The sequence below is a fragment of the Aythya fuligula genome, chromosome 19 (assembly GCF_009819795.1).
Source record: "Aythya fuligula isolate bAytFul2 chromosome 19, bAytFul2.pri, whole genome shotgun sequence".
In the NCBI taxonomy this organism is placed as follows: Eukaryota; Metazoa; Chordata; class Aves; order Anseriformes; family Anatidae; genus Aythya; species Aythya fuligula.
The window spans coordinates 5813557-5841166 of record NC_045577.1 but is presented as its reverse complement, the minus strand read 5'-3'; the positions used below and the strand labels follow the sequence as shown (position 1 = coordinate 5841166).

General features: G+C 58.0%; 1 protein-coding gene across 1 annotated transcript in view; it reads right to left on the bottom strand.

The window, feature by feature from the left end:
- Window positions 1-27337, bottom strand: part of RXRA (retinoid X receptor alpha) — a 93046-nt gene extending 65709 nt beyond the window's left edge. The window contains exon 1 of the mRNA XM_032200618.1: window positions 27259-27337. Within this exon, the coding sequence (XP_032056509.1) occupies window positions 27259-27286 (28 nt within the window). The 5' untranslated portion in view covers window positions 27287-27337. The remainder of the gene's footprint in view (window positions 1-27258) is intronic.
- Between the last annotated feature and the right edge of the window lie 273 nt (window positions 27338-27610).

The window sequence follows — 27610 nt, the reverse complement described above, 5'->3', positions numbered from 1 at the left end:
CCAGCTGCAAACGGGGCCACCCCACTTACACACACACACACAGCCCCCTAAAAACGCAGCTGCCTGCTCCACCCCCCGATCCCTCTGCAATTTGCACACCCGAGTTCATTATCCCACCCCAGCACCAGCTCCGAGCGCTCCCACCCCTCTGCTGCTGCCTCCCCGGGGACCCCACAGCAGGAGGAGCGAGACGCAGCGTGCAAACCAAACATCCTCCTGCTCGGGGCAAACCCAACATCCTCCTGCTCGAGGCGATGCCTCCCGAAAAGGACAAAGCAGCCCCTGGGCTCCACAGCAGGCGGCTCCTTCAAGGGTTGCCTGCACGGGGAGCCAGGGAAGGACCCCGCAAGAGGGGGACCCCCCAGCCCAGCAGGGTTCACCCTTGCACATCCCTGCCCGGGCACGGAGGTGGCAGCAGGTTTGCGGTGCAGGGCAGAGGGGTGAGGCAGGAGGAACGCACTGATCTGACTCGTCCGTCCGTCTGTCTGCAAAAAACAACCGCAGCCGGGCGCATCCCCGCGAGGTGTCTAAATTGAGATGAGCAACAAGGGCCCAGACTTCAAGGATGTCTGTGCGAGAGGTCATTTGGGATGTTTTTCTTAATCCGGCCCGTTGTCAACAGGCAAAAAATGCGCATCTGGCACGCTGGGGACACTTATTCCTGACCCTATCTCAGGAGCAGCAAAAATGCGGATGATTCAGCTCCCAAATTATCTGCAGGAGGATGGCAGCCTCCAGGCAGACCTCTGGCTCTTCCTGGGCAGAAGCTCACGGCCGCCTTTATTTCTCTCCCCGCCTCTTGAAATCATCAGAGGATGTATTATTTTTTTTGGGGGGGGGCTTTCTTCGCTATAAATGCTTTCTTCCCCCTCCCGGCCCTGCAAGGAGGGACCAGAGCAGGGGGCTGGGGGCTGCCCGCTGTGACCCCCAGCCCGGTGCGACGGCGATGCCCCGGGGGCTGCGTGTGCCGGGGGGGGGACCCCGACCCCGTTGGCCTTTCAGGTCCACAAGGAGGACGTGAAGCACTCGGACGGCAGCGTGCTGCTGCCGCTATTTTCTCCGCTGTTGTTTTCCTAGCCGTTAACACTTCCTCCCTTCACCCGCAAGATGGTTTCCAGGCTTCGATTCCCTTCCCTATGGCAACAAAAAGCCGGCCGGCAAACCTCAACCCGCTCGCCCAGGAGGTAGGGGGGGAGCCCCCTCCAGCTGGACGCCGAGCTGTTAAGGCAAGCTTTTGCCACGCTCACGTAGGGCGCAGGATCTGGCCCCAACAGGGCCACGTGTGGCTTGTCCCCAGGCTGCAGCCTGGGACGGATTCTGCTCGCCAGCAGCAGTGCCGGGGACACTGCCCGGTGCGCCCCTTGCACAGCTCCTCGGGGCAAGGGCAGAGCAAGGAGTGGATCCCGAGGAGGAAAAAAGGGGGGGGGAAGGATAAGAGAGCAAGCAAATGGTATCGTCTCCAATCAAACCAGGCCACGGAAATGATTGCACTTAAGCTTTTCACGCCTGGCTAATTTCTTTTTCTTTTTTTTTTTTTTTTTTATTATTATTCAAAGAAATTCCTGTTTTTGTTTTGCCTCCTCGAAGGAAGAAGCGGAGGGGAGAGCGCTCCTCCAGCAGTCACAGATAATAACCGCCGCGGAAAAAAAAACGCTTCCTGCTCAAACAATGGCAGACAATTAGCACGAGCCGCGACCAGGGAGCATCTTTTAATCTGCCCTGCCTTGTCAAAACAGAAAAAAAAAAAAAAACAACAAACCAACACTTCAGGGGAAAAGAGTGCTGCGCTCACTGATTTATTTTGGGTCGGCAACCCGCGCTGTGCTGCCGCTGCAGAACGGTGAGCTCGGCGGGGGAAAGAGGGGCAGGGATGCACCGGGCAGGATTAAACCCCCTCTGAGGTGGCCACCAGGCTCCCAGCCACAGTCGTGTCTCTCATTTTGGCCATATTATTGCCCGGCGAAGGAAGGAGAAAGTCGGGGAATAAACCGTGACCAAGCTCGAGCTCCTGCAAGGCTTCGGCTCGTGTTCGCTTTGCCACGGAGATCACGCGCAGGTCACACGAAGGCACCCACCAGCTTGGGAAAGGCTTTTTCCCCTCGTGGGTCAGCCCTGCAAAGCCTCCAGAGGGTCGAAACCCCTCGATTTCCACCCCAAACAACCAAGAGATGGATCCCTGGGCTGTGGGGCCGAGCAGGACCAGCCCCCCCGGCACCTCCAGCACCAGGAGAAAATGCCCGCGCCGCAAAGCCAACGGCGCGCCATTCACCTCTCGTTTTGATTGTTAAAAATTCATTAATGAGAGCAGATTGGTATTATATCGCTGCCTTAATTAAAGAGGGCTACGGAACAGCATTTTAAATAGCAATGTCATTTTCTAATTGACACAGCTACATTATAAAGAAAAATACTTAAACAGAACTTGAAACCGAGCCGGTTTCCTCTGATGGCAGGGCTCATTTGGGTTTAAATTTTTAATCTGCTCGTGAAACATTAATGGGCGAGGAAGGAGATAATGTTTCTCAAGGTGTACGGTTCCCTTCCTCCGGCTGGGTCCCTGTGCCAGAGGCTCCCAGGTTACTGCAGGAGGAAGGAGGATGCTCGACCCGTGCACAGAAATGACTTCGGCCCCTCGGAGATGATGATGCTGGGGTGTCCAGGCTCATCCCACGGCAGCCACTTTGCATCCCACAGAAAAATGCCTTGCACTTCACTTTCTCCACCAAAGAAAACGGCTTCTCTGACACTCCCCATGCCAGACCCCTTCCCAACCCATCCTGCACCAAGCAGCTCAAATCACTGCTCCTGCACCAGCACCCAACAGGCACAACTCCTCTCAGCTAATTTTAAGCAGAAAAAAAACGCTTCTTTGGTGCTTTCTTGGGTCAGGCACCTTCTCCCCACCAAGGGCAGAGGGATGGCTGGTGGCAGGCACTGCTGGCTGCGTCCCACAGGGCTCAGCACGGAGCTACAGGGACACGGCACTGCTCCGGTGCTCCCAAAGCATCCCCTGCAAAGCCAGCCTCGGACACCAGCTCTCCCCTCTACTCTCGCACTACTCAAGGTGTTTCATACACACACCTCCTACAGCCTACGGTTAAATCCACACATTTCAGAGCACGAATACCTCCCGGTTTCCATTTAGAAAAAAAAAATCCGGTCAGCCCATCCAATGCCAGTGCAGCAAACCAGGTGGGAGAGGTGCCAGGACGCCGCAGCCTTTGCTCCCCGCCTGCACCGCTGCCCATGCCGTGCATGCAGCCGTCCCAGGAAGGCGGCCACGCTGCTGCCAGCCAGAGATTTTCCGCCGGCATTAGTGGAAATTAGTGGCATTAGTCCACGCCTGCATTTCACCAGCGTAGCTGGAGCCAGACAGAGTGAACTCATATGGAAGTCGTCCGTACGCCAAGTCCATTGAAAGCGGTAGCGCGGCGCTTTGGCCACCGAGCTCAGTACAAGCACGAGGGCAGGGTGAGCCAGAGGACAGGTTGCTCCGAGGCTTCAGCTCTGAGGCTGCCTCCCGCTAGCTTCTCGGTGACCTTCCCGAGCTTAGAAACAGCCCGGCGCCCGGCCTCAGTTTCCCTTCTTGCCAAACTTGCTGCCGGCTGAGCTTCTGCGGGTGTTTTCAGGGCACTCAAGCCTCAGGGAGAGGGCGAGGGGTGCCCGCAGGGTGATGCTGCACCCACCCGTGGTGCTCCTCGTGCTCTGCCTTCACCAAGCAGCTTCCAAACGCAAAGCGCCATCGGCCTGCAGGGCGGCTTCAGGGTTGGTTTGTAAAGGGGAAAAAATACTGGAAAAAACAGCAGCAGGAAGAAGAGAGGGGAAATGCCAGCTCCCAGAGGGGATGCCCAGCACACGGAGGGTCGCACACCCCTGGTCTGACCCCGTCCCCATCCCGCTGCCACCCTGCGCCCCCCAGCTCCGTCGCTTCCCCACCTGTGGCGAGAGGGTGAGGCCATCCAGCTGGCTCACAGAGGATCTGGCCGGGCTGTTTAATCAGGGAGAGCGATTCGGCTGTAATTTCTTCTGATAAAGTATTACAGATGCTACATTTCTAGCCATCTGGCAGCAGGCTGCGTTTCCTGCCTCTGCTTCTCGCGCTCGCGGGAGGAGAGGGGAGCGGGGGTCGCAAAGCGCAGGCAGGGGGGCGGGAGGGATGTGCCGGGATGGGGACAGGGGAGCAATCCCCATCTCCTCTTCCTCCCTGTGCCCATCCTGCAGGCTGGCATCCCACAGGCAACCAGGAACTGTTGGGGATGGGACCAGCGACAGCACGGGGACATCTGCAGGAGAAACCCCCAGTGAGTGGGGCTTGAGCTGAGAAGGGAGTTTTCTGGTCCTCATTTCATACGAAGATGAGAACTTGAGCTCTCCAACACGAGCAGCAGCCCGCAGTGGTGCAGCACAACACTCCTCCCACCACATCCATGGAGCACACGCATCCCACTCCGTCATAGGACCAAAATTCAGGTGGCCACGGCCACCTGGAGCAGCGCTGCATCGGGGTGCAGCAGAGGAGCTCCTCACTGCGTGCTCTGACACCGTCCTACAGCTGGGCCTGATGATCTCAGAGGTCTTTCCCAGCCTAAATGACTACGATTTGACACACAGGACCAGAAGCTATGGGGTGAGGGGGGAATCATCCTCATGGGATGGCTCCTGTGGCTCGCAGCCCCTCTGCCCTCCGTGAACAAAAGGCAGCTCGCTCCTCTTGGTGAGAGCCGGAGCAGAACCATCGCAGGGTTCAGCGCATTAAAAATAACTGAAGGGAAGGGCTCTCACTTCATTACTTTCGACAGAACTGGGTCTTGGTCACACCAAGTATGTGCCGGGGAGCAATCCCGGCACCGCTCGCCGCAGACCGCCCCCGCGCCGCTCAGGTGGGAAGCCAAAACGGGGCCGGAGGTAACGGGGGCTTGGATTCCCCCTCTCCCCAAAATTCCTTGACCAGCAAAACGCACGGGTCCCTCCCCACCTTCTCCACCTTTCGGGGAGCTGGGTGCAGGATTTTGGCACCAGCAAGCCCCGTGTGCGTGGCACGGGGTGAGCGATGCCGGCGGCGCGAGAACCACAGAGAGTTAACGGCTGGCTGGGGCCCCGGCGCACCGGGTTTATGCATATGTAGCTAACGTAATGCAATTATACATTAATATATAACCAACAGCCACGGCAATACGACATTACGGTAGGTAGATTATCCCATCTCCTGTCATTTATTATTGTTATTTGTAATCCATTAGTGTCCAGAGCTGAACTCGGGTCAGAGTGCAGTGTCCTGCCGCACTTGCGCTCGTCCTGGCAGGAGCCGGCAGCGGGTGGACGAAGTCCCCCTGCTCCAGGGCCACATCCTGTTGGGACCTGACCCCGTGGGGACACTTTGCTGCCAGCACCAGGACCCCTCTCGCCTGGTGGCTTTGGTTTGGGAAGGGTGGATGGGGCCGGAGCAGCCCCGCACGGCGGCAGGCCCCCGGCCCAGGGCATCGCTTCGCTATTATCGCGGAGGAATTCCAGTTGCCTTTGAGGGGAAGGAACAAAGCCCAACTGGTTTCACGCAGCCACCAATTAATCTTGATCGACACCACCCTCCATAGTGAGTCATCCACCCGAAGTCAATTTACATTTTTATTAAATCACACAGGAAAATTAGAAGCGTTATTACTTCCCTCCGATTCAATACGTGTTCTGTATTCCCCCACCATTCACCGTGTGGGAAAACATCCCGGCCCTCCGCTTTAACCATTTCTTCCCAGCATTCCTGACCCCAAAGCATCCCTCCGTGCAGCCTGGAAATAAATCAGATCGGCCTTTGAGCACGGGAAGCAGGAGGAAAACCAGAGACCTGGGGAGAGAGAGCAAGAGCCAGGGACGGCGCTGCCCGGGGAAAGGACGGCCACACCGGGGAGCCTCAGCAGCACCCACACCTTGCACAGGGACACACGGAGGTCCCTGTGGGACCGACCCAGGCTGTGCCCTGCCTGGATCCATCCCACAAAAGCAGATCTGCCCCGGGAAGTGCAGCGAGGGAGCGGCAGATCTGCATGCGCCGCAGCAGCAGGGCGATCAATGCGCATTTGTATCCGTCCCCGAAGCCGCCCCATCCTGCCACGTCTGCTGCGCGCGAGATCGTATCATCTGCTGCTACAAGGCGAGCATCTAAATCCAACAGCAATTTATTTATGGGCGCCGCGTGATACAAGCAGACCTGCGAGAGAGCAGAAACGCGTCTTCCCAGGAAGATTAAAAAAAAAATAATTAAAAAAAAAAATGGGCCTGTGCCTGCATACGGGCAAGGTTGGGGGGTTCTCCGGGAACAGCGACACCCCTACTGGGTTTTGTGGCGCACACCTCCACGCTTACACGGACGTTCAGTGTGGTGAAACAAGAGGAAGGGGCTCCTCTAACTGCCCCACGTAATATTTGCTGGAACAGAAAGCCCAAAGTCTCCCGCCGGGATCCCAGCTCCGTCTTACTGGATACGGGGATGGAGAGCCCTCGCGCTGGAGAGCACTTAATCTGACTTGGTCAGAAAATTATTTCTCAAGGATGAATGCTCTTCTGATGAAAGTATTTCTCAAGGATGAATGCTGATTGTTTGCAAAGTCCAATCAATTTCAACTGTATTTCCTGTGGACGGAGCGAGAGGAAGGAGGAGAATTTCCATTTTGTGATTAAAATCTGAAAGTACTACATTATTCTCCTAAATCAGGACAAAAGCACGGCTTCAAGCATCTGCGCTTCCTGCCAAGGGGGACGCTTCCAAGTTTCAGCCACGCTCTCTGCAAACCAATTAGCTATGTCCTAGGCCAGGACCAAAATCTTGTGAGATGCCCAGGGCTGCAGAGCCCCCTCACCACCTCCAGGCACCCAAAATCCCGTTCCTGCTTGCAAACCCACCGCCGCAGCCCTCCAAGCACTACCGCTCGAAGACTTGCACGCTGCTGCATAAAAATGGGATTTTCTGAGTATTATTTAAGAAAAAAAAAAGAAAAAGAAAAAAAGAAAAAAGCCGATATTGAGCAAAAGATGACCAATACAGGGTTTTTTGCTGGTTTGCTTCTTCTCAAGCAGCCCCCCTGTGCCCCAGGGTCACCTGGCACTCTCCCTGGAGGAATTAAGGGAAGCCTCAGCGTTGCCCACCAGCAAGCCCCTCTGCGAGATGCTCCCTGCAGGGGCAGAGGAGGGCCCAGGCGCACCAGCTCTCACCAAAGGGTCACTTTTGGAAACCTGCTGCCACTCGGACCCAACCCCTCGGGCACCTCCGTGCGCCTCTGCGGGCTCCGCACGGCGCCTGCGCCCACCCCGGCCCCAAGGAGAAGCCCCCAGCGAGGGAATCCCCTCGCAAGCCAGCTCCTGGGGGGCAGGCACCAAGCGACTTGGGGTTTCCCAGGCTGCCTCCAAAAGGCCTTTCGCGAATTCCTGCGATGCCTGCAGCCTTTTCTGAAGTCCTGTTTTTCCACTCGGGCGGCCCCCCCCTCCCTCCTTGTTTCCCTTCCCCGGCTGCTGACCCAGATTTCATAATGAATGAATCCATGCAGCGCTCTTCAGACTTTAATTATTTTTTCACTTTTTCTCATCATACATTATGCATCAATAAGGAGAAAAAAAAAAAAAAAAAAGCAGCACAATTAATTTAAGCTTGAATGGTTAACTCCTGCCTATCACTAATAGCAAAAGTGTCTGGAAATTGCAGCTCTTATTTTCGACCACGCATTAATGTCAGGGATGAAAACAAACAGTTTTTAAGAGGCTGCGGTAGGTTGGCTAAGACAGCAGACAACAACTACCACGTTTCTGCATAAAAGCTCCTTTTTTCTGGGCTATTTACAGGGAAAATCTGCCATGTACCCACCCCTTCCCCTGCTCTGCTCATGAGCGAGCCCTGCATTTATGGGACCAGGGGAACGGGACGCCCGGTGGCACAGCCCCAGTCCAGCTGCTACTTGTATGGACAAGGTGTGGGGAGTCCCCTGAGCCCCCCACGTGCCCCCACGGTGCTTTTATCAGCTGCACTTCCATCCCTGCCTCCTGCCCTGGCACCCTGGGGCTGCCACCTCCTCCCAGCGGGGCAGGGGCAATGCGGGAGCAGCGATGAAATCCCAGCGCCGCCGGCAGAAACCCGCGCTCCCGGCTCACAGGCATCGGGATGCTGACTCTTTTCCCACGGGTTGGCATTTTAATACCTCCAGCTCCCAGCCCAGAGGCGTCCCGGACCCACAGCAGCCTGCAGGCTCGCAGGGGATGCCGTGGGCTTGGGGCTCTGCCCACCGCACCCTTCCAGGCAGGGCACGAACACATCCCCAGCTGGAGACCTGTTCCCTACCAGCCCTGACCACTTAAGGACAGGCAGGATGTGACCACCTTCCCCAGCCCTGCCTTTAAAAAAAAATCCAACCAAACACCACGAAAGGCCCCAATTAGATGATCCTCTGTACCCAGAGCACCTCTGACCCAAATTCCCCGCCGCAGGTTGGAATTCCCCCGCTGCAGGCACGGGGCAGCCTGCAAGGAGCATCCCGGCCAGGGCTTCGGCTCCCCCAGCACCCCCAGTTCTGCTTCCCCACCCTTCAGCAGAGGGGAGGAGGGTAAGAAACCCTCAGCAAGCCTTCCCCAAGCCTAACAGGCTCTGGTGCCTTCAATTTATGTAAAGCGGAGCTAATTTTGCTTTATCATATGATATTAAGGCAGCCTACCTCTCGCTCCCATCCCCTGCGCAAAATCTGTGAGGGAAGCTATGGGAAGCATATGGAAAAACACCTCCGAGTCCAAACATCCACCTACAGCGTGTGAGCTGCTGAAAGTTACACTTCTATCGAAAAGGGGGGGGATGGGGAGGGTCACCAGAGAGGTTTGAACCAGAAGAAAATGGGATCGGGCAGATTTCCTCCCTGCAGAAACACCCAGGGACCGACGTGCCGCCTGAACGCATGCCTCGCATTTTTGCTACCCCTGTCGGTTTGCAAAGCAGCTCGCAACGTTCCCCGGTTTTGTTGTTAGGAGAACGGCCACAACTGTTCCAGCTCTGTCCCTAGGAGCAGGTTTCCAGCCCTAGGAGCTGGTTTCCAGCCCTAGGAGCTCGCACAGGTGAGCTGCGCGGGGGGACCGAGCACACGGCCCCACGCCGCAGCTCATGAGAAGCTCGCGCGCTGGCTGGGCTGCAACATCCTCCGAATTTGTCAACACCTTTGCAAGAGGTTTCCTGGGGAGAAGGGAGAAAGGAGATTACGAAGTGCTGACAAGCTCGCGGGATGTTTTCAAGATGCCCTGCTTGCTGTCAGCCTCTGCTGAGCCTCCTCTGGGGATGCCCACGGAGAGGGGACCCTGGCGAAGCCACCTGCACGGCGGGGTAGCGAGTGGCCAGGATGGGATGGGGTGGGATGGGATGGGATGGGGTGGGATGGGATGGGGTGGGGTGGGATGGGATGGGAGCAGCCGGTCACGCTGGGCTGAGTCACCTGAATCCACCAGCTTCTCCTCCGTCCTTCTGGCAAAAGGAACAAATAATCCTCCGGGAAAGATGTTTTTGGAGGCTGCTGAATTTTTCTTGGCACTGCTCGGAGAGCTTCAAACTCGCTCGAAAATCCCAAGCATTTTAATAGAGCCAGAATATTTGCTCACAGGAGGACTAGCCCGCCACGAAATGGTTTCCAGCCTCTGCGGAGCCGGCCCGTCGAGAGGATGCTGCTCCTCAGCTGGGGACAAGGACACCGAAACACAGCCTGGGGTCAGCCCCGCAGGAGCCTGTCCCCAGGCAGGGGACGGCAGCTCCGGGACGCTCCCTAACACCCCGTGGTCCTCAGCAGGGCCCAGCACCGCAGCCTCCCCAGGCATTACGGCCTTGGGGTTAATTCCTGCCCTGTTCCCACGCTGCTCCCCGCCGTGCGTCCCTCGCGGCGCAGCCGCCAGCCGCCAGCCACGAGCAGCCCTCACCTCACCCGTGTTGACTTTGGCTGGCACCGGCTGCGTCCCTTCCTTGGGGCCACCTCGCAGGTGGTCAGCCGACCTCAGCAGCCTGTTTTCCCTCGGCCCGGGGGAAAAGCCTGATTTTTTTGTGTGTTTTGTGTTTGTTTTTTTTTTTTTCCTTTCATCTATTTTAAGATCAGAGACCTAAAATTAGCTCCGCTCGCACAACGGGCCTCTGAGCTTGAATCCCTTCCCTCCCCAAGCAGGCAGGGCAACAAGTTGCCGTTTGCAACCTTTCTGCAAACTTCTCCGGCCACCAAAAGAAGTAAATAAACAAACAAACCGGCACCACCCCAGGGCCAAACTGTTCCATCCAGGGGGATTTAAAAATAAATGTACCCACACAGCCACTGCTGCCACCTACTACGACCCAGCGGAGAGCACGAGGGCTCCTCTCCGGCGCTCAGAGCGCACCGCAGCCATCGCTCGTGTGCCTCTGGAGACCAAATCCAGCAGCCAGCAGGCACACGCCCGGCTGTCACCACGAGCGTCACAGCTCCAGCTGCCTCCCCAAAAAAACCTTCATAGGGACGGAGCAAGCAGGGCTCCAAAGACCACGGGGTGTACTTTGCTTCCCTTGAAAAGCATCTACGAGCCTGCGTTTGGACCTGAACCGGCTGTTCCCAAACCCAAACATCAGCAGGGGTCAGATTAGCCCCTGGTTTGCGTCGCAGCCCCGCTGTTAATGCACCTCGGTTCTGCGGGCGCGCGGCTCCTCCACCCCTCACAGCCTGTGAGGTGGGGTAATTGTCCGGACCTTGCTCCCAGCAAAACAATTAGTTAGTATTTGTAAAGTGCCCTGGAGTTAATTAATTGCCATTAACTCATTAGCTAGACTTTAGCCTCTAAGCCCAGCTGGAAGCCATGGCCTGCTTGGCCACCGCAGGTGCGTGCCGAGCGCTGCCCAAAGCTCCCCATGCTCCGGGGGAGCAAACCCCAGTGGGCAGGGGGCGAGCAGCCCTCCTCCCACCACCCTGGGTCCACATCTCCCCTCACGATGCTCAACCCACGCTGCTCCCCTCCCCAAAACCACAGCCCCCAGTGAACCACCCACACCACCAGGCGCCACAAGGTCTCAGACCGTGCACAGGAGCGATGCCGCCGGAGCACGGCGCGGCCCCACAGGAGGGATGCTGCGGGCGACACCGGTGGGAAACCACCCGTTGCCCCTCCGCACAGCACCCAGGGTGCTCCCCGAGCACCTTGCAAAGGAACAGACCCGCACGTGCCACCGGAGCCCAGCGCCGAGCACCCCGTGCCGGCTCCCCGGGGTGGCCGGCAGCAGCCCGGCACGCGAGAGCGGGGCCGCCGGAGCCGGCCAACAACAACAAACTCGTGTGTGAGCCACAAAGGGAAAAACTCGGCGAGGAAACAATATTCAGCTCGACTCTTCCCCAGCGCGTACTGTAAATAACGCCGCCGATGGGGTTGTTTTATTTGTTTGAATTAGGAAAACACAGCCCGGATTGTCCCGCTGGCTTGGGCAGGCTCCGGCCCCGCGCGGGGGAAGCGAGCTGGAGGCCCCGCTGAGCACGGCAACCCTATAACGCAGCTCGGCGCTGCCCTGCGGAGCTCGAAGCCTGCCCCAAACACCACATTATCGCCCTAAAGGCTGAGCAGGGCCCGGTGCGGGAGCAGCTGGCTCCGCTTTGGGATGCAGCCGGAGCTCAGCCCCGGGAGGGAGCGCGCTGAGGGCGGCTGCAGGTGCCCTGCAGCAGCTGGGATGGAAACAGGCACCTGGAGATGGAAATAGCTCACGCTCCGGCGGCTGTTTCCAAGGCAATCGCGTATCTGCGTCCATCAGTCCTGCGTGTCGGGGGCTGCAAGACTTTCTGAAATATTTATCCCCTCTCTTCCTTTTTTTTTTTCCCCTGTCTTCACACCGCTTTTTCTCGCTCACGTCTCCACCGCTGCTGCTCTTGCCCTCTGACATGCCCAGCACTCCTGCTGCATATTTTGGTCGATGGGACTGAGCAGGAGGCAACCTCTCCCACTCCTGTTTTTGGATCAGAGCAAACCTTTCCTTCTCTCGCTTCCTGACCTTGTGCTGAGCACCAGGATCCGGCCCCCACCTCCCGCCGCATCCCTCTGGGCGCACACCGGGCCAGGACAAAGCCGAGCGGAGCGGCCCAAAGCCACGCCGCCGCGCTTTCAGACACAACCAAGTTAAAAATACATCTTTTTTCAGACAAAAGTTCAGTCCCCAAATGGTAAGGGAATCCAGGAAAAATGCGGCAGGCCCGGCTGGTGGCCGGCTTCCAGCGCGAGCACCTCCCTTCGGAGGAATCCGGCGAGGAGTCTCGACTAATCCACCCAGGACACACCAGCATTTCTTCCTTGTACGACTGGGTTGGGTGTTTTTTTTTTTTGTTGTTCTTTTTCCGTCTGCTCAGCAGATTTGCCATTTGGTGGCCGCGGGGACGGAACAGGGGCACCGCGCCGGGTGAGAGCCGCAGCAGCACCCTCGGGACCCCGCCGTGCTCCGTGTCCTTGTCACGAGGCCAAGGGGCTGCAGGCAGGAGCGGCTGGAAAAGACGGGGCTGGTGCAAGAGCTGGAACCACCGCGTGTGCTCTGCAGTCAATCCGAATATGTGACACTGCCCCGTGCCTCAGTTTCCCTGCCTGAAGCAGGAGCTCTTCCCCTCAGAGGCGTGTTTGGGCTGGAGAGGGGGAAAGCCAAGCCCAGCTGCTGCTCAGGACGGCTCCGTCGCACGGAGCCCTGTAGGGCTGCCCGGCACCTTTGGGGCCGCAGCAGGATCCTGGCTGTCCCCAGCCCCCCCGCCACAGCACCAATGTCTTCAAAAGGATGCCCCAGCCTCGGTCATGTCCCAGAACAGAGGAAAAGAAGTGGAAATAGGAGCACACAATAAATGTAACGAGGGCAATCACAGCATTGTAGCATCATTCAGGTTGGAAAAGAGCTCGAAGGTCATTTAGTGCAACCCGAACGGTGAGGGCGAGGATGGAGCACACCGGTGATGGCACCGCAGGTCCCCACGGCTGAAGGTTGCTGGTGGCAGGCGGACAAGGGGCACTCTGCTCAAGCCATTGCTTTTCTGCCCGGGGCAGGGCCACCCCGCAGGGCACCGAGCAGCCGCAAAGCTTCACGCAGGCCAAAGCACGGCCGGGGACAGGACCAGGCTGGTGCCTGCTGCCACCCGCATCGGCTCGTTGGTGCCGGAGGGGACGCCCAGCCCTGTCCCCTCGCAGCCCCGCGTCCTCCCGGAGGGAGCCACCACTGCCAGGGCAGCTGGCAGGCGCTGCTTTCCCTCCCGGTGATATGCCCAGGGAGGAATTTGCGCTTCATTCCTTGACACCCGCTTTAATTATAGGTATCGAGCCGGCTTCGCTCTTTCACAAGAGCCCTGAGCTCATTTCCCGATCCCCTTTCCATCCGCGGCTTCGTGAGTCACCCGCTCCCTCTGTGTACAAACAAAGGGATGGGGGGGGGGCTTTGCCAAAAGGACGGGGCACGGAGGGCTGCGGGCTGCCCCCACCCAGGCTGACCCACGAAACCTCAGCCCTGCTTCGCCACCGCCGGCGCGAGGAGCAGCTGGGCCGGGCGGGCTGGCAGGAGGTGCCGCCGGGACGCGATAGGCGCTGTCTAACACCCGAGTTCCTCAAAGGCTCCCGGCACAAGGACGCTCTGTCCTCGCCCGCCGCTCGGCCCCACGGGGTTCTCCGACAGCAGGAGGCTGCTGAAGCTCTCCCAAAATCCCCGTCCAGAAGCAAAGCGAGCGCAGCCCCGGCGCGGGTGCGGGAGCGCGGCACCGTGCGCACGCTGCCAGGGCTTGCCCAGGCTGCTGATTCAAAGCCCAGCTCACAAAGAAGGTCGCACCGGAGCAGCAGCCTCGCTCCGCTCCCAAACTCTCAGCAAGGACCCATTTTCCGACACCCTGCAGGTGCTGAGCCTGCCCCGTGCCCCCGCACACCAGGGCCGGGCGACAGCTCAGGCTGCACCACCACCCATCGCAGCCTTCCTTCCTGGGGTCACGCTCTACTTTTCTTTGGGTTTGGTGCTTTTTTTTTTTCTTTTTTTAAGCAGAAACTCCCTAATTCCAGTATAATGAGGATTTCACCAACCGTGGGCTGTCGCTCCTCGCTTCCAGCAGACCGACCTCCACCACCACCAAAAACCCGCTGCTGACAGCAGCGGTCACGCTCCCCGGCACAACGTATGGCTGCTGCCACCCCAACGCCCACCCAACCCCGCTGAGCCACCCTCCCAACCCAAACAGGGCTGCTTGCTGCAGGGCTGGACCCTGCCTTCACCCCCAGCCCTCTTCAAATCCCCCGGGGCAGCCCCCACGGGGCTGGGGGCGCGGGGAAGGGAACCCCCAGCTCGCAGCGCTGCCCTTGCGTTTGCTCTCTCTCTCTCTCTCTCTCTCTCTATTTTTTTTTTTTTCCCTTCCCAACCAAGTCACGAGGCGGGGCGGATGCCGCCCGAAATAAATCATCAACCACAGCGACAATAAAGACGAGCGGGAGGCCGAGCGGGCGCGGGATCGGCGGCGCAGCCTCCACCGCCCATCGGTGACCGGGTGACGGAGCGGCTCGGCGCCACGCCTGGTCGGCACCGAGGAAATCACCATTTCAGGGGAAAAAAAAAAGGGCTCTGGAAACACGGGCAGCCCCCTCTCCGAGCCCCCCAGCCTTCAGCCTGGCAGTCGGGAGGTTGTGCTCCTCGCCCAGCCTGGTCCCCAGGGATGCTCGGTGTGCCCCGTGTCCTCCCGGCCCCTGAAATGAGCCCAGGGCGTCGCTGGCACCCTGGGGGCAGCCCCAAAGCCTCCACCTCGGTGCTCCTGTGCAGCAATGGGAGCTCCAAACGTGTCCCAGTGGGAACAGGAGGGACTGCAAAAAAAAAAGCCAGCCTGGGAAAAGCCGCAGCACCGCAGCAGGCCACGCTACCAGCAGCTCCTTCCATCCCATATCCTTTAGGGCCAAGCCAGCCCACTAAAACCCCGTTCCCAGCCTTATGTTGGGAGCCTCCCTGTGTCCCTGGGAAAAAAGCCACCAAGAGCTGCGTTGGTCCCTTGGGTGCCCATCCCGGGGACAAACACCCATCCTCGCCGCACCTCCCCGTCCCAGTCACCTCCCACCCCAGGGCCAAGGGTAAAAGGGGACAGAAAATTTGTGTGGGTCTGGCCGAGAGCTCTCCTGCCACGGCTGAGCAAGGGGGGGAGGCAGCAGAGCTGTGCCCCACAACCCCATCCATCCCATCCCAAATCCGATCCCTGGGGGAAATCTCCTTCTCTCTCCCTCTCTCACACTTTTACAGCCCGGACAGGGGGAGAGGAAGTTTTCCTTCATCACAGCCTCTTCGCTGCCAGGCACCGAGGTGACAGAGGGACGGGGCACCTCTCCAGGTCCCCCCCTTTACTCCTGCACCCCTAAACCCTGCTATGGGACCTCCCCCCCAGCCACCAGCACACCCAGGGCCCGGCCCGGAGAACGCCCAGGCAAAACCCAGCTCTTTATTTCGAAAGCAAGGGCTCCGTTGCGAAATCCAGCTTGTAAAAAAAAAAAAATCCCAGGCAGAACAAAAGCAGCAAACAGAGAGCTCGGAGCCACCGCAGGTGCTCTGCCCCTCGCCTACCTGCTCCCCGCTTTCCAGAGGCTGCAATTAGGTTTCCCAGGGTTTCCTAAGTGGATCTTTTTTTTTTTTTTTTTTTTTTTTTTTTCCCCCACTCCACTTCTTCCTGAGTGCTGCGGAGCAGATCAAACCCAGGAGAGGAAACCAAGGCTGCGAGCTGGCAGAGCTGGAGACACGCACGGCTGTTTTAATGGGCCGCTCGCATGCGGAAAGCCACGAACGTGCCCGAGAGCGCACGGGATCCTCGGCGAGCCAGCGATCCCTGACGGGCTGTCAAAAGCCCCGAAAGTACCCGAAAGTGAAACCTTTGGGGATTTTTTAGCCCCCGAGTTCTTGCTGTTATCGGTGTCGGCGCTTTTTCGCAGCAGCAAAGCGTGTGGTTTTTTGATCGCCGCCCGTGCCGCAGCGTTTTCTCCGTATTTTTAGGCATCCCTTTCGAACGATAGAGGAAATCATCCAAAAGAAGTTTGTTCGAGCGGCCTGTCAGTTTGAGGAAGTGAAATTAAACCAGAAAAAAAAAAAAAGGGAAAAAAAAAAAAAAAAAAACAACTGAATCCTAATAAATCACACATCCACACGCACAAAATTGGAGAAATCTGGGCATGCCTCCAAAGGCAAGTAAATGGATGATGATAAACAAAACAAACCTAGCTCTACCCAGCAATAAAGGCTTGCACATTTGGAACTTCTCACCCTCCAAGCGCTTCCACTGACGGCCCAGCTCCTGAGATGGGCAGCACGGGGAAGCCGCTCGGCTCGCAGGCGAAGGTGAGCCCCAAAAACCCTGCCCACGATGCCTGCCCCGTGCCCAGCTGCTCTGAAAGGGCACAGCGGGGTGCGGGATCAGCCCCGTGCCCCCCTGCATCACTGTCCCAACCGTGCTGGCCCCGTGCCCTCGGAGCTGAATGGAGCCTTTCTGCAAAGAGAACTGGGGCTGGAAGAAAAGCCTGCCTTACCCGGAGATGGGAGAGGGACAAAAGGGGGCTTGGAGCTGGCCCCAGCACCCTACAAGCCCCTGGTCCTGCTGGGGAGCGTGCCCCGGCCCTGCTGCAGGCTGGGTTCCCCCAGGATACGTGGCACCGGAGCGAGGGTGGCCGCTTGGGTTTGCTGGAATTGCTGGAAACCCATTTTTGGCACCCCCACAACAGCTCCGGGCTTCAAGAGGCCCTCGCCCAGCAAACGAGAGCCGCGACTTGCAGAAGAAAACGCGCACAACAAAAGCAAGGGGAAGGGCACAAAGAGGAAGGATGAAGATGCTGGGGCAAACCCCCCTCCGACACGCAGGTGGCCGAGACAGGAGGCAAAAGCAGCGCATGGGAGAGGGAAAAAAAAAAAAAAAAGCAGCAGCCAAGGCTCCTTTTAAGCTTTAGAGGCAGGATTCCCATTGATATGGATGCTGCAGCTCGGTGCCCACCCCCTGCCCGGCTCGCAGGGTTCAGCTTTTCAGGGCACGCTGCAGGAGAGCAAAGGGAGGAGGGCAGCTCTCGGCCCATCCGCGGCGTGGCTGGTGGAGAGCAGCCTGGGGACCCGGCTGCAGCCTCTCCACGTGCCCAGAGCCCGATTTTGGGGGATCCCCACTGCACACGTGGGCTGGGAGCCCCAAAGTCCCGCCGCTCCTGCAGGGATGCAGGCAGGCAGCTCCGCTCTCCAAGGTTGTCTGCGAGTCCTCTTTCGCCAGGGCTACACATACCATTTTTTAAAAGCCGGGTGATGTAATCAAGCAGTATTTATAATGCTGAAAACATCCCAAAGCTCCATCTCTTCCAGCTCCCAAGCACACTGTGTACTCTTAATAAAATAATTGCAGTGATGAATAGCCCCTTATAACATTCCTCTTCTGCAGCTACTGACAGGGCCAAGAGCTCGGATGGAAAAATCTTTCTCCCAGCGCTCCCTCAAGGTGCTCTCCGGATTTCACCTTTCCACAGCCAAACAGACGCTGGAATTCTGGAAAACATTTCGTCCCCGTGCCGAGCTGTCACACCGAGCGTTTCGATCCCATTCTGAGATGTTAACGACAAGCTCCCGCTCCCCCAGCCCGGCCATGTCATTGTCTTGATGACAAAGTCAGCAAATCGCAAAAATCCCAGACCTCAGGCACGGCGACGGGACCCCCAGCGCCCTCGATGCCAAGCGCTGACCCCGCAGCCCCCAGCCCCACGGAGGGGGGGCTCCATCCCCTGGTTCTGAAATAGGGCTGGGGATTAAACCGTTTGTTTGCAAGCCCTCGCGTGCCCGTGATTTCCCTGCTGATAACTACAAGACAGGCCAACGTGTTATTTTTTTGGTAGAGTCACTTCTATTATTCATTTGCGACCTGCGTTCGAGCAGGGAGCTGGCCGGCTTCCCTCTCGCCAGCTGAAGCTTCCCTCCCCGTGCAGGGCTTTTATTCCCAGCCAGGGAATTTAAAAAAAAAATAAATTCCTGAGCCCAGGAATTCCCACCCAGGGCCAGATCCTGCCCTCTGGGTGCTCTGCACCACACCGAAGTCTCTCTGCTCCCAAAACCTTACAGCAGAGCAGCGGGGACGATGCCAGCCGGGGTCTTGCACCAGGTCACCCAGGGGAAGTCGGTGACAGCAAGGGACGTGGGACAAATGCCCTGGTGCCAAGAAGGGGAGCTGGAGGGGGTTTGGGGAGGTTTGGGGAGGCGAGGAGCAGCCTCCCCACCCAGTGAGAAATCCCTGCCCTGCGACACCTCCTGCGCGCACCTGGAGGCCTTGAAACCTCGCCGCAGAAACCAGCACCCAGCCCAGCAAACGGCAGCAATGAGAAAAGCAAAGGCCAAAAACCCCTCCCGGATTAAATCCGCATCTCCTGACCCTACAAGCAGCAGGCAAAGCCGCCAGCAGGGCGCTGCGTTGCCGTGCCTCTCGCAGCAAGACCCCGCTGCCTCCCCCCCCGTCAGATGCTCTGAGCCGGCTTTGGGCGCGTGTTTGGATAAAGTCTCCGACTTTGCAAACAATAGGTATCAGCTGGCCTGGGGCCAGGCTATCTCGGGCAGGGATCACGGCTAAGCCTTCCTAAGTGCTTAAACGGGGGCCTGCAGGTAATTGTCCCCGCAGCCTGACCTCTTCCCCCCGGCGGTGACGACCTCCGGTCCTAAGGCGGCTCTGGGCGCACAGGACACTTCGCCAAGACAAGGGATTTAGGGCTGACGGGTGGCAGGATGGCTTTCAGCACCAGCATCACATCCCAAACTCTGCTCCCCGTCATCCCCCGGCACCCTAATGCCCCCCCACAGCTGCCAGGCACCCCATAACCGCTCGGGGAGAGGCACAAAGCATTAACGCCGCGGCGTGCCCAGCCAACAGCCCGCGATTTGCTTAGGTGTGCAGAAAGTTTCGCCTTCCGACAGGTTTACCCTAACAGGAAGGGAGCCTGGGTGGCCCGGGGAGGTACAGGAAACCCCTTTCTCCCATGCTCATCGTTCTGTTTCCTCTGGATTTCTTTAACCTTTCACACCGGGCCTGATGGATGCCTGCAGATGGATTTTTGCAAGCGGGCACTTTCCTGCGGCGCAGCCTCGGTGCCCAACCGCAGCAGCGCTTGCAGGGAAGCCTCCTCCAGCACAGCAGGGTTTGCAGGGGCACACGCATCCCTCGGTGCCACGTTTGGACCCTGGGGACATCATGTCCAAGCAGGACGCTCACAGTCGGAGGCTGCACTGAGTTTTGAAGGACCCGGACTGAATTCCCCCCCCCCATCCGAGAGGGAACGGGGCCGCAGCCTTAATCTCACCTAAAGGGCCTCTTGGGTGGGAAGATTAGCAGCTTGTTTCCACCCTGGGAGGAATCTCGGCGGGCGCAGGAGGAGCGAGATGTCAGACAATGTCAGGAAACGTATCAGCTTCCCAGGAGCTAATGGGGGGGAACGTGCCTGTGCCGAGGTTAAAGGCTCCGGGGCAGCGTCTGAGCACTGAGCCAGACAGACCCCGGGAGCACAGAAGGCAGAGCCGAGCTCAAGGGAAGGGGAAGGACGGGGGTTGATGGTTAGGGACGGATCCCATGCATCCAGACCTCCAATTTGGGGTGTTTTTAACCCAGCTCTGCACCCCCGCAGCCATACCCAGCACAACGCTGCTGCGGGGAAAACCTCTTCAGGGAGACACGGGACCCCCAGCCCCAAGGGACACCCACACAGAGCCACCCCTCAGGCTGCCACCACCCAGCCCAGGGAGGAAAATAGAAGAGACAGCCCCAAAATGAGCCCGGAGAGCTGCTCTCGGGCTCTTTTCCACCGCGCTGGGCAGGTGACCGCCGGGAGCCACCCGCTCGCAGCGCTCCCCGAGCCCCGCGCTGCCGCAGAAGGGCAATGAAGTTGCAAAGGTTATCGTTTCCCTGTTCGACTGAGCATAAAAATCCTGCTCGGAAAACAGAAAAGGGAAAAAAGCAGGAGGGGACCGGCAAGGCGGCGGGGAGGAGAGGGGCCTGCACGGCCCGGCGGCCCCAGCGACACCTTGCCCGAGGCGAGGGAGAGGGCACGGGGGCTCAGGCCAAACCAAAACGTTTCCATTTCGGAGGAGTTTCTAGGAAAATAAAGGCTAAGTCTGTTATAAAAGTTTATCTGCGTGTGCAAGAGAGAGAGAGCACGCCTGACTACGGTATAGAGATGTCATTATTTTCATGCATCTGCCTTACCCAATTTTATTTAGTTGCTTTCTGCACCATTTCATGCTCATTCTGCTGCTGAGCTAGACAATTGCTTTATAACTCTAGGGTGCAATTTCACTGTCTGTGAGCCACACGCACGCACATGGGGGCTGCGCGGGGATGGAGCAGGGAGCTGCACCTCCCTCCTTCCCTCCCCACCCTGGCGGCTGGGGTTGAAACGTTTCAATAAAAAAAAAAAAAAAAAAGAAAAAGAAATCAAAAAGGAGAGAGAAAATTAAATTAAAATGCTAAGCGACTGTCTCTAACGTGTTACAAACCAAGGAGTGTGTCGGGGGGGGAGCAGACCCTGGCAGAAGCGGCTCCCCATCAGGAATTAGGAGGATGAACGGGAGAGACAGAGCCCGGCGGGCTGCAGGGCAGAAGCACTGAGCCTCACGCTGGGGTTTTAGGATCGATTGGAAGTCACACTCGAACAAGTGCAGGTCAAAAGGGAGGGCTGGCTCTGCAGGCGCAGCGCTCCGAGACAGCGCTCTCCAACTCGCCCCAGCTCCCCGTGCCTTTGCAAGGGGCTGGGTGTTCCCCAAGGGTCCCAGCTCTGAGCCGCCAGCCCCACGGGGTTGCCAGGAGGGGATGGGGGCTCCAAAAGCAGCCCCACCACCGTGCACGACCCCACCGTGGTGTGAGCAAGCACAACCTGGTGCTGATACACCGTTATCTGCCGCCAGCCGGGCCCTGCAGCACCGCGTTAGGGGCCACCGCTCCTCCGCTGGGGGGGCTGTGCCTGCAGCTTCCCCTGCCCGATAAAGCCTCTCCTCTGCCAGAAACGGGGCTCCAAAAGGAGAAAGGGGGAAGAGGAGGGGGTGTTCCAGCAGCCTGGTGAGGAAAAGGGGCCTCTCCCAGTGCCATTTCGCAGGACCCCCACCCAAACACAGGTCCCCACGGTGCAGGGTGGTGAAGCCACAGCGCCCACAAGCCGCCTGCCCCGGTCCCCCCGGATCCGTAGCAGCTTCCCCAGCTGCGTGAGCTTTCCCCGGGGCCTCTCCTGCCGCTCCATCGCCCTGCTCCTTCCTTCCTTCCTCCACCACCACCACCGTCGCTCTCAAGAGCGAGTCTCCGCCGCCGCACGGGCACAGCCTGCCCGCCTGCCGCCGTCACCTCCGCATCTCCTCAGCACATCTCGGCTCGCCCGTGCCAGCCCCGTCTGCCCCGCTCCTTCCGCTCTTGCCTCACCCGCTTGCCGTTGCCTCACCGCGTCTCGGTAATGGGTACGTAGGAGACGCGCTGCCCACAGCGAAATTGTATCGCGGCAGCCCACAGAGTTCACAGCGAAAACTTTCCAGCGCTTACGAGTCGGCCAAAAATGGAAAAAACAATAATCAAATGGGTCTGCCTCGGCGCTCAGAGCCACGCAGCCAGCTGAAACTAGACAGGGCATCCGTCCCTAATGCGTTCCTGGCAGCCCCAGCACAAAGGATTTGCTCCGGAGCTCAGCGGGGCTGTAAACCTCCAGGCAAGGGGGCGGTGGGGCTCCAGGGCTGCCCCTCGCCTCCCCCCCCACCCTGCTCCGCTCTTTTTTTTTTATTTATTATTATTTTTGAAGTCTGTAAAAGCCAAAACTCCACAAAAGAGGAGGCCACGAGAAGCAGCGACCAGATGGGAATCCAGTTACCGTTTTAGTGGTGACAAATCCCAGCGCTGCTGCACCTTTTGCCTCCTGGCTCCGCAGCGATCTCGCACCCGATTCAGCGCCAGGAAGGGGTCACGGCTCAGCCAGGACCCCCAACTCAAACACTCAACACGATGGGAAGCCCACCCGATGGACCCAGCACCGCCAGGGCTTGGAGAGCCCCTGGCAGCCCCCAGAGCATCTTGTCACGACGGTCACCAAAGCCGCTTCTTCCACCACCGACAGCGCAAAATTGGGCACAGGGAAGCCGTGCGCAGGAGGCGGGCAGTGGGGGCACCAGGGGGAGATTAGGGGGCACTGGGTGAGAGAAGGAGGGAGGAAGGAAGATGTAAGCCGTGCTCTAGATGCTTTGTAAAACCAAGATTTGGGGCGTTTCTTCTTTACGCGCTGCTTTGGAGCACCCGGCCCACACACACATCACAAGCGGAGGCTTTTCTTTGCTCCTAAAAATCTGCTCGGTTTGGCTACCGAGAGCTGGGACCTTCAAGTGACCACACGAGCACCCCTCGATGGCATCCCCACAAGTGCCAAAACCCCCCAAAAAAAACCTACAATCCCAATCCCTTCTCCCCGGGGCCTGCCTCTGTTTCCCAGCCCGCTCCCGAGACATGAACAGGGCCAGGGGCAGAAGCACAGCCCCGAGGTGCAACCTTGAAACTTTTATTGTTGATCCCAATAAAAAAAAAAAAAAAAAAAAGAAAGAAAGCAACACACATTTTGTGCTTACGAGTGGTCTGTTTGAACAGGATTATTTTTTAACTCCACGTTAAACAAGATTTCAAAGGAGGAGAGCAGCGTTTGGGCTCAATTTGAACTCTTCCCTCCCTTTCTCCTTGTTCCCTGTTTATTTCAGAAAACACCCTCCATTTTGAAACGCTGCCTTCCCAAAATAAAAACTCAGGTTGTTGCGCTGACTTTCTCTGCTTTCTTCTGAGCAAAAACACTCTCAGAAAAGGCAAGTTCCCACAGCCAGTTTCCATTACAACGAGAGGGCATTTTCCGAGGCTAAATTGCATCTGTCTGAAAATCTTCAAGCAGTTTGAGCCGGCTGGCATGTGTGGGGAGATCCTTCTGCAGGGCTTTTTAAATCCTTATTTGCAATATTATTTTGTCTGCTTCGCGCTGCCTTGATGTTGCGAGCAGCCTTTGGAGAGACACAACCACTCCTCCCTCCTCCCCTGTCCTCCCTCCAGGCACACGCTTTGCTTTGAGGAGGAGGAGAAGAGAGAAAGAAAATAAGAGACAAGCAAAGAGGGGGAAACCGTCAGAAAGCTGCTTTTTGTGTGCGTGTCAAACGTTCAAAGTTATCCCGGAGTCTAGGCTTTAAACGTAATAAAATACAGCTACTCCTGACAAAATCAATTAAAATAAAACCACCCAGGCTGCCTCCCTAATGCTTTGTAGTTGGGCTGACTTGGGAGAGCCCACCTGGGCCTTTTAGGAAGCAATTACGGAGCTGCCGGGTTGGATCCTGCTCCGCCGAGCACCCCTCTGCCCGGCAGCACCGCGGGGACAGACCCAGCTCCGAGGGAAGCGACGACAACTGCGACATGGGGAGAGGCGCTGGGGCTGGGAGCCAGCCATCAGGATTAATTAGAGCCCAATTAGGTTACCCAGCTCCCAGGGAACAGCCCTGCAAGAGCCGGCGCTTTGCCGGCAGCGATTTGAGGCGGCTTTGGTTACACCAGGCTGGTGGCAGGGACGCGCTGGGCATCGCCACCACCTCCGGCAGCAGGAGCTCAGGACATTTAGGACATTGAGAGCAGGAATCATTCCATTATTTCAGGCTATCAAGAGCCTCAGGGGAACCCTCTGTACCCCCTGAGGCACCAGGATGCTCGGAGCACCAAGCACACTAACACAGGGCATGGCCCAAAACCCAAGCCCCTGCCCCATGGTGCCGACAGCTCCGCTGTTTGTTTTTCTTAACCATCAAGATTTAAAAAAAAAGGGGGAAAAAAGGATAAAAAGATATTCAGCTGTGCAGCAGGACTCCGGCATATGGGAATCCACCCCTGCTCCCAGAAAACAATACTGCAACAAAAAGGTTTTTAACCCGTTTCTTAATAAATATTTATTTTCGCCTTCGAGATGTGGGTGGGACGAAGGCAGGGTGTATTTTCCAGCGAAATGTTTTGATTTCCCCCCCCCCCTTGAATTTTTTTCCCCCCCCAACAGGAGCAAAAATGCCAATAATAATATTTGTAATGAATAACTAAAATTCTGCGGCTTTCTCCCCCGCTCTCTTTTAAATAAATAAAATGCCCTAAACATGAGGAGTACAAACGCGCCCTCAAACACAGCAGGACGAGGCGGAGTAAACTCACGGACCCTCTGAGGATTTATTTAACTGTCACAGCCGAGATCCTGATAAAGACGAAAATTCCTTCCCAGCTTGTTTTGCATGTGTGTCAGCTGGGAGAGGTCGAGCCCTGCTCCGTGCTTCAGGGAGAGACCAGAAAGCGGCCGTCCTCGCCCTCCTGTGCCCTCGGGGACCCTCGCAGCCCCGCTCAGCACCCTGCAGACATGGGGCAGGGGATTCCTCCCACCCATACGGGATGCTCATGCAAGCCACGGTGCTTTCTGCATCCTTCCTATTCTTTTCTCCCTGCGGATTTGCTCACCTGCCATAAATTCCCGCAGCTAAAAGGAGCAGGATCGGGGATGGCACCGAGGTCTCGGCCCAGACACCCCCGATTTTACACAGCACCCAGGTTCCCCCCAGCCACACCAGGGTGAAGGAAGGAAGCTGAGCCAGGGAGGGCTCCCCCTGCCCATCACAGGATCCCTTTCTTTCTTGGGAACAGGGGCAGAGGAGAAGGAAGCAATAGTGGGATTGTGCAGAGCCACAGGGCGACGGCTCCCAGCGCGGGAGGTGCCCGGGGACGCGCCGTCCCCAACGCAGCCTCTGCCTGGCATCTGCCACCCGCTCCTGAGACCCGCAGGAAAATGAGATACTACTATTAAAAGTGCCCGGCGCTGGCCACGTTTCCACCCATGACATCAGCGGGGTTATCTGAGTCTAACCAAGGGCAGGGCTTGGCCAGGATCCTCCACGCGGTTATCCTTTTTAGGCCAAACTGAGCTGAGATTTTGACGGGGCAGCACCGTTTTGCTCCAGTTCCCCATCTCAGGCCTGTGCCAGCGTGCAGGAACACACCACCAGCATGAGCCCGGAGATCCCCCTCTGTCCCATCTTGCACACCCCATCTCCCAGCAGGGTTGGGAAAACCTCTGGTGCCCTGCAGAGCCAGGAGCGGGTCCGAGCCACCCTCCTGCAGGCAGCGGGGCCCTGCCAGCTCCTGGCACCCTCGCAAGCTGCCTGCCTGCTGCCAGGCCCTGCCTGCCTCCCGTGCTCAAAGCAGCACCAACATCCACCCCTCCCAAACCCTGCAGGATCCCCCATTCTCCCAACCAAAGCCAGATTTTTATTTATTTATTTATTTTATGAGCAACGCATGACCAAAGGCCAGCGGATAAAGTTTGAGCGTGGCTCCCGCAGCAGCACAAACACGCAGCAGACGCGGGCCCCCATTGCACAAACTTCAATCAGCTCCCACGAGCTGTTGAATTCTCTCCCAGCAGTGCAAAGCTAAGCACCCCCAGCTGTCCTGGGGCAGCTGCCTGGGTGCTTCCCCCCCCCCCCCCCCCCCCAGCTACTCGGTGCGCTCGGCTGCCTCCCCTCTCCCCACTAGGAGCATGCACACACCGCTAGGCGAGCAGACAAATCGCTGGGTTTTCATCTGCACCAGCACGAGGAGCCCTCCCTGAGACAGCAGCAAGGTGACACACGCTCCCCCCCTCGCCTCCCCCGGCAAAGCCAGCATGACTAAGAGCACAGAGCAAGAGCCAGCAGCCGCGGCGCACCAGTGCTCAGGTGCGGAAGAAAAGGCAAAGAGATAGGCAGGGCCTCATCCTGCCCCCACCAGCACAGGCTCAGGCTCTCTATTCCACCAGAGCATGGAAATAGTTAAGGCAGCCACCCCCCCGAGCACTCCTGTGTGGCCACAGACAGGCCATTTCTGCTCAGGGGGTGTGTTTGGGATCATTCCAGGCACCTGCATTTGACCCACCCCAAACCCGCCTGACCCTAACAGCAGGACTGCAGGTGAGATGCTTTGAGCCCCAACAACAACTTTGGATAAGTCAACGCGGCACCGTTTCCCTGCCTCACTGCCAGACTGATGAGGGGCTCCCTACAGCCACAATTTGGGGGGGGAGGACGGGACACGGCTCCCCACCAGCCTGCAGGGCCAGGCTCTCCCTGCCAAAGCCTCCAACGTGCCAGGAGGGCAGGGGCCAGCCCCTGGTTCCATGTGTTTATGCTGCGCTTGGAAAGGAACAACTAAAATTGCAATTCTTCAGAGGGAAGGAAAAAAAAAAAAACAACAACCCAAAACAACAACCAACCACACGCTAACAAAGCTCGAGCACAGATTTAAAGCCCAGAGGAGCCCCAGTGCAGGCCAGGGGGGTGTCAGGACAGTGGCTGGGGGTCTCGGGCTGAGCGGTGGCAGAAGGGGCAGGATCTGCTCCTCTTCCTCCTCGCCAAGGGCTTGGCGCCAGGCGACTTCGCGAAAACTTTCTTCTTCCCCCTCCCCGAGCAGCGAGCTCTGCAATCTCACTTCTCCCAAAAAGCCAGGCGCGGGGAGGCATTCGCCCCTGCAAGCCACGACTTGACTCAAGTCACCCAAACGATGGCAAAACTCCGGCTGGAAACGGGGTTCAAAATGTTAAACTAAAAAAAAAAAAAAAAAAAAAAAGCAGGGAAAAAAAGAGGAAAAAATAAAGAAAAATGCGCAGGGTCCCAAATGCGCCAGCAGCGAGGGGCGATGCGGGCACAGCCCCGGGACCCCACGGGTGCTGCCCCCAGCCCGGCTGCGCACCCCAGGGAGAAAAGCAGGGCTCGGGAGGGGATAATAGGGAGAAAATCTGGGAGAAAGGAGTTAAAAAAAAAAAAAAAAAAGCCAAGGCAGCGAGCTGCCAGCCCACCCCCCCCCAGCAGCAGCCCGGGGCGGTGGGGAGGGGGCTGCCCCGCTCGCGGTGCGCGCTGCCCCGTTTGAAAATCCCGCTTGCGCCCGGCGCCCCTCGGCTCCGGGCCCGCCGCCCCCCGGCTGCGCCTCACCAAAAACAACAACAAAAAAAAAAAGCATTTTAAAAAAAAAAATAATTAAATAAGGATGAGAACAAAACAAACGAGCAGCAAGCACGCCGCGCAGGCAAGCGCGCAGCCCCGCAGCTGACACCGGAGGGGAAGCGGAGGAGGGGGCAGCTCGGTCTCTCTTTTTCTTTAATGTTTTTATTTTTTATTTTTTTATTTTTTATTTTTTTAAGTTCCCTCCCCCCCCCCCCCCCTCCCCTTCGCCCCGCGGTAGGAATGGAGGAGCTTTTCGGCCCCAAACTCACCCAGCGGCAGGAAGTGTTTGGTGTCCATCGCTGGTGCCTAACTCATGCCAAGGGGCTTGGTGGAAAACACACAGCGCAGGGGCGGGGAGCGAAATCAAAGCGAAAGGGGGAAGGGAGGGAGGGGAGAGGAGGGAGGAAAAAAAAAAAAGAGGAAAAAAAAAAAGAAAAAAAACACCCAAGGGAGGAGGAGGAGGGGGAAGAGGAGGAGGAAGGCTCCAGCCCCGCGCCGGCGGCAGGGCGCGCAGACGAGGCGGCGGCGAAGCGAGTTTGGTGCAAAGTCCCAACAATGTAACTCCGCGGCACGGCTCGGCACGGCTCGGCTCGGCACGGAACGGCTCGGATCGGCTCAGCA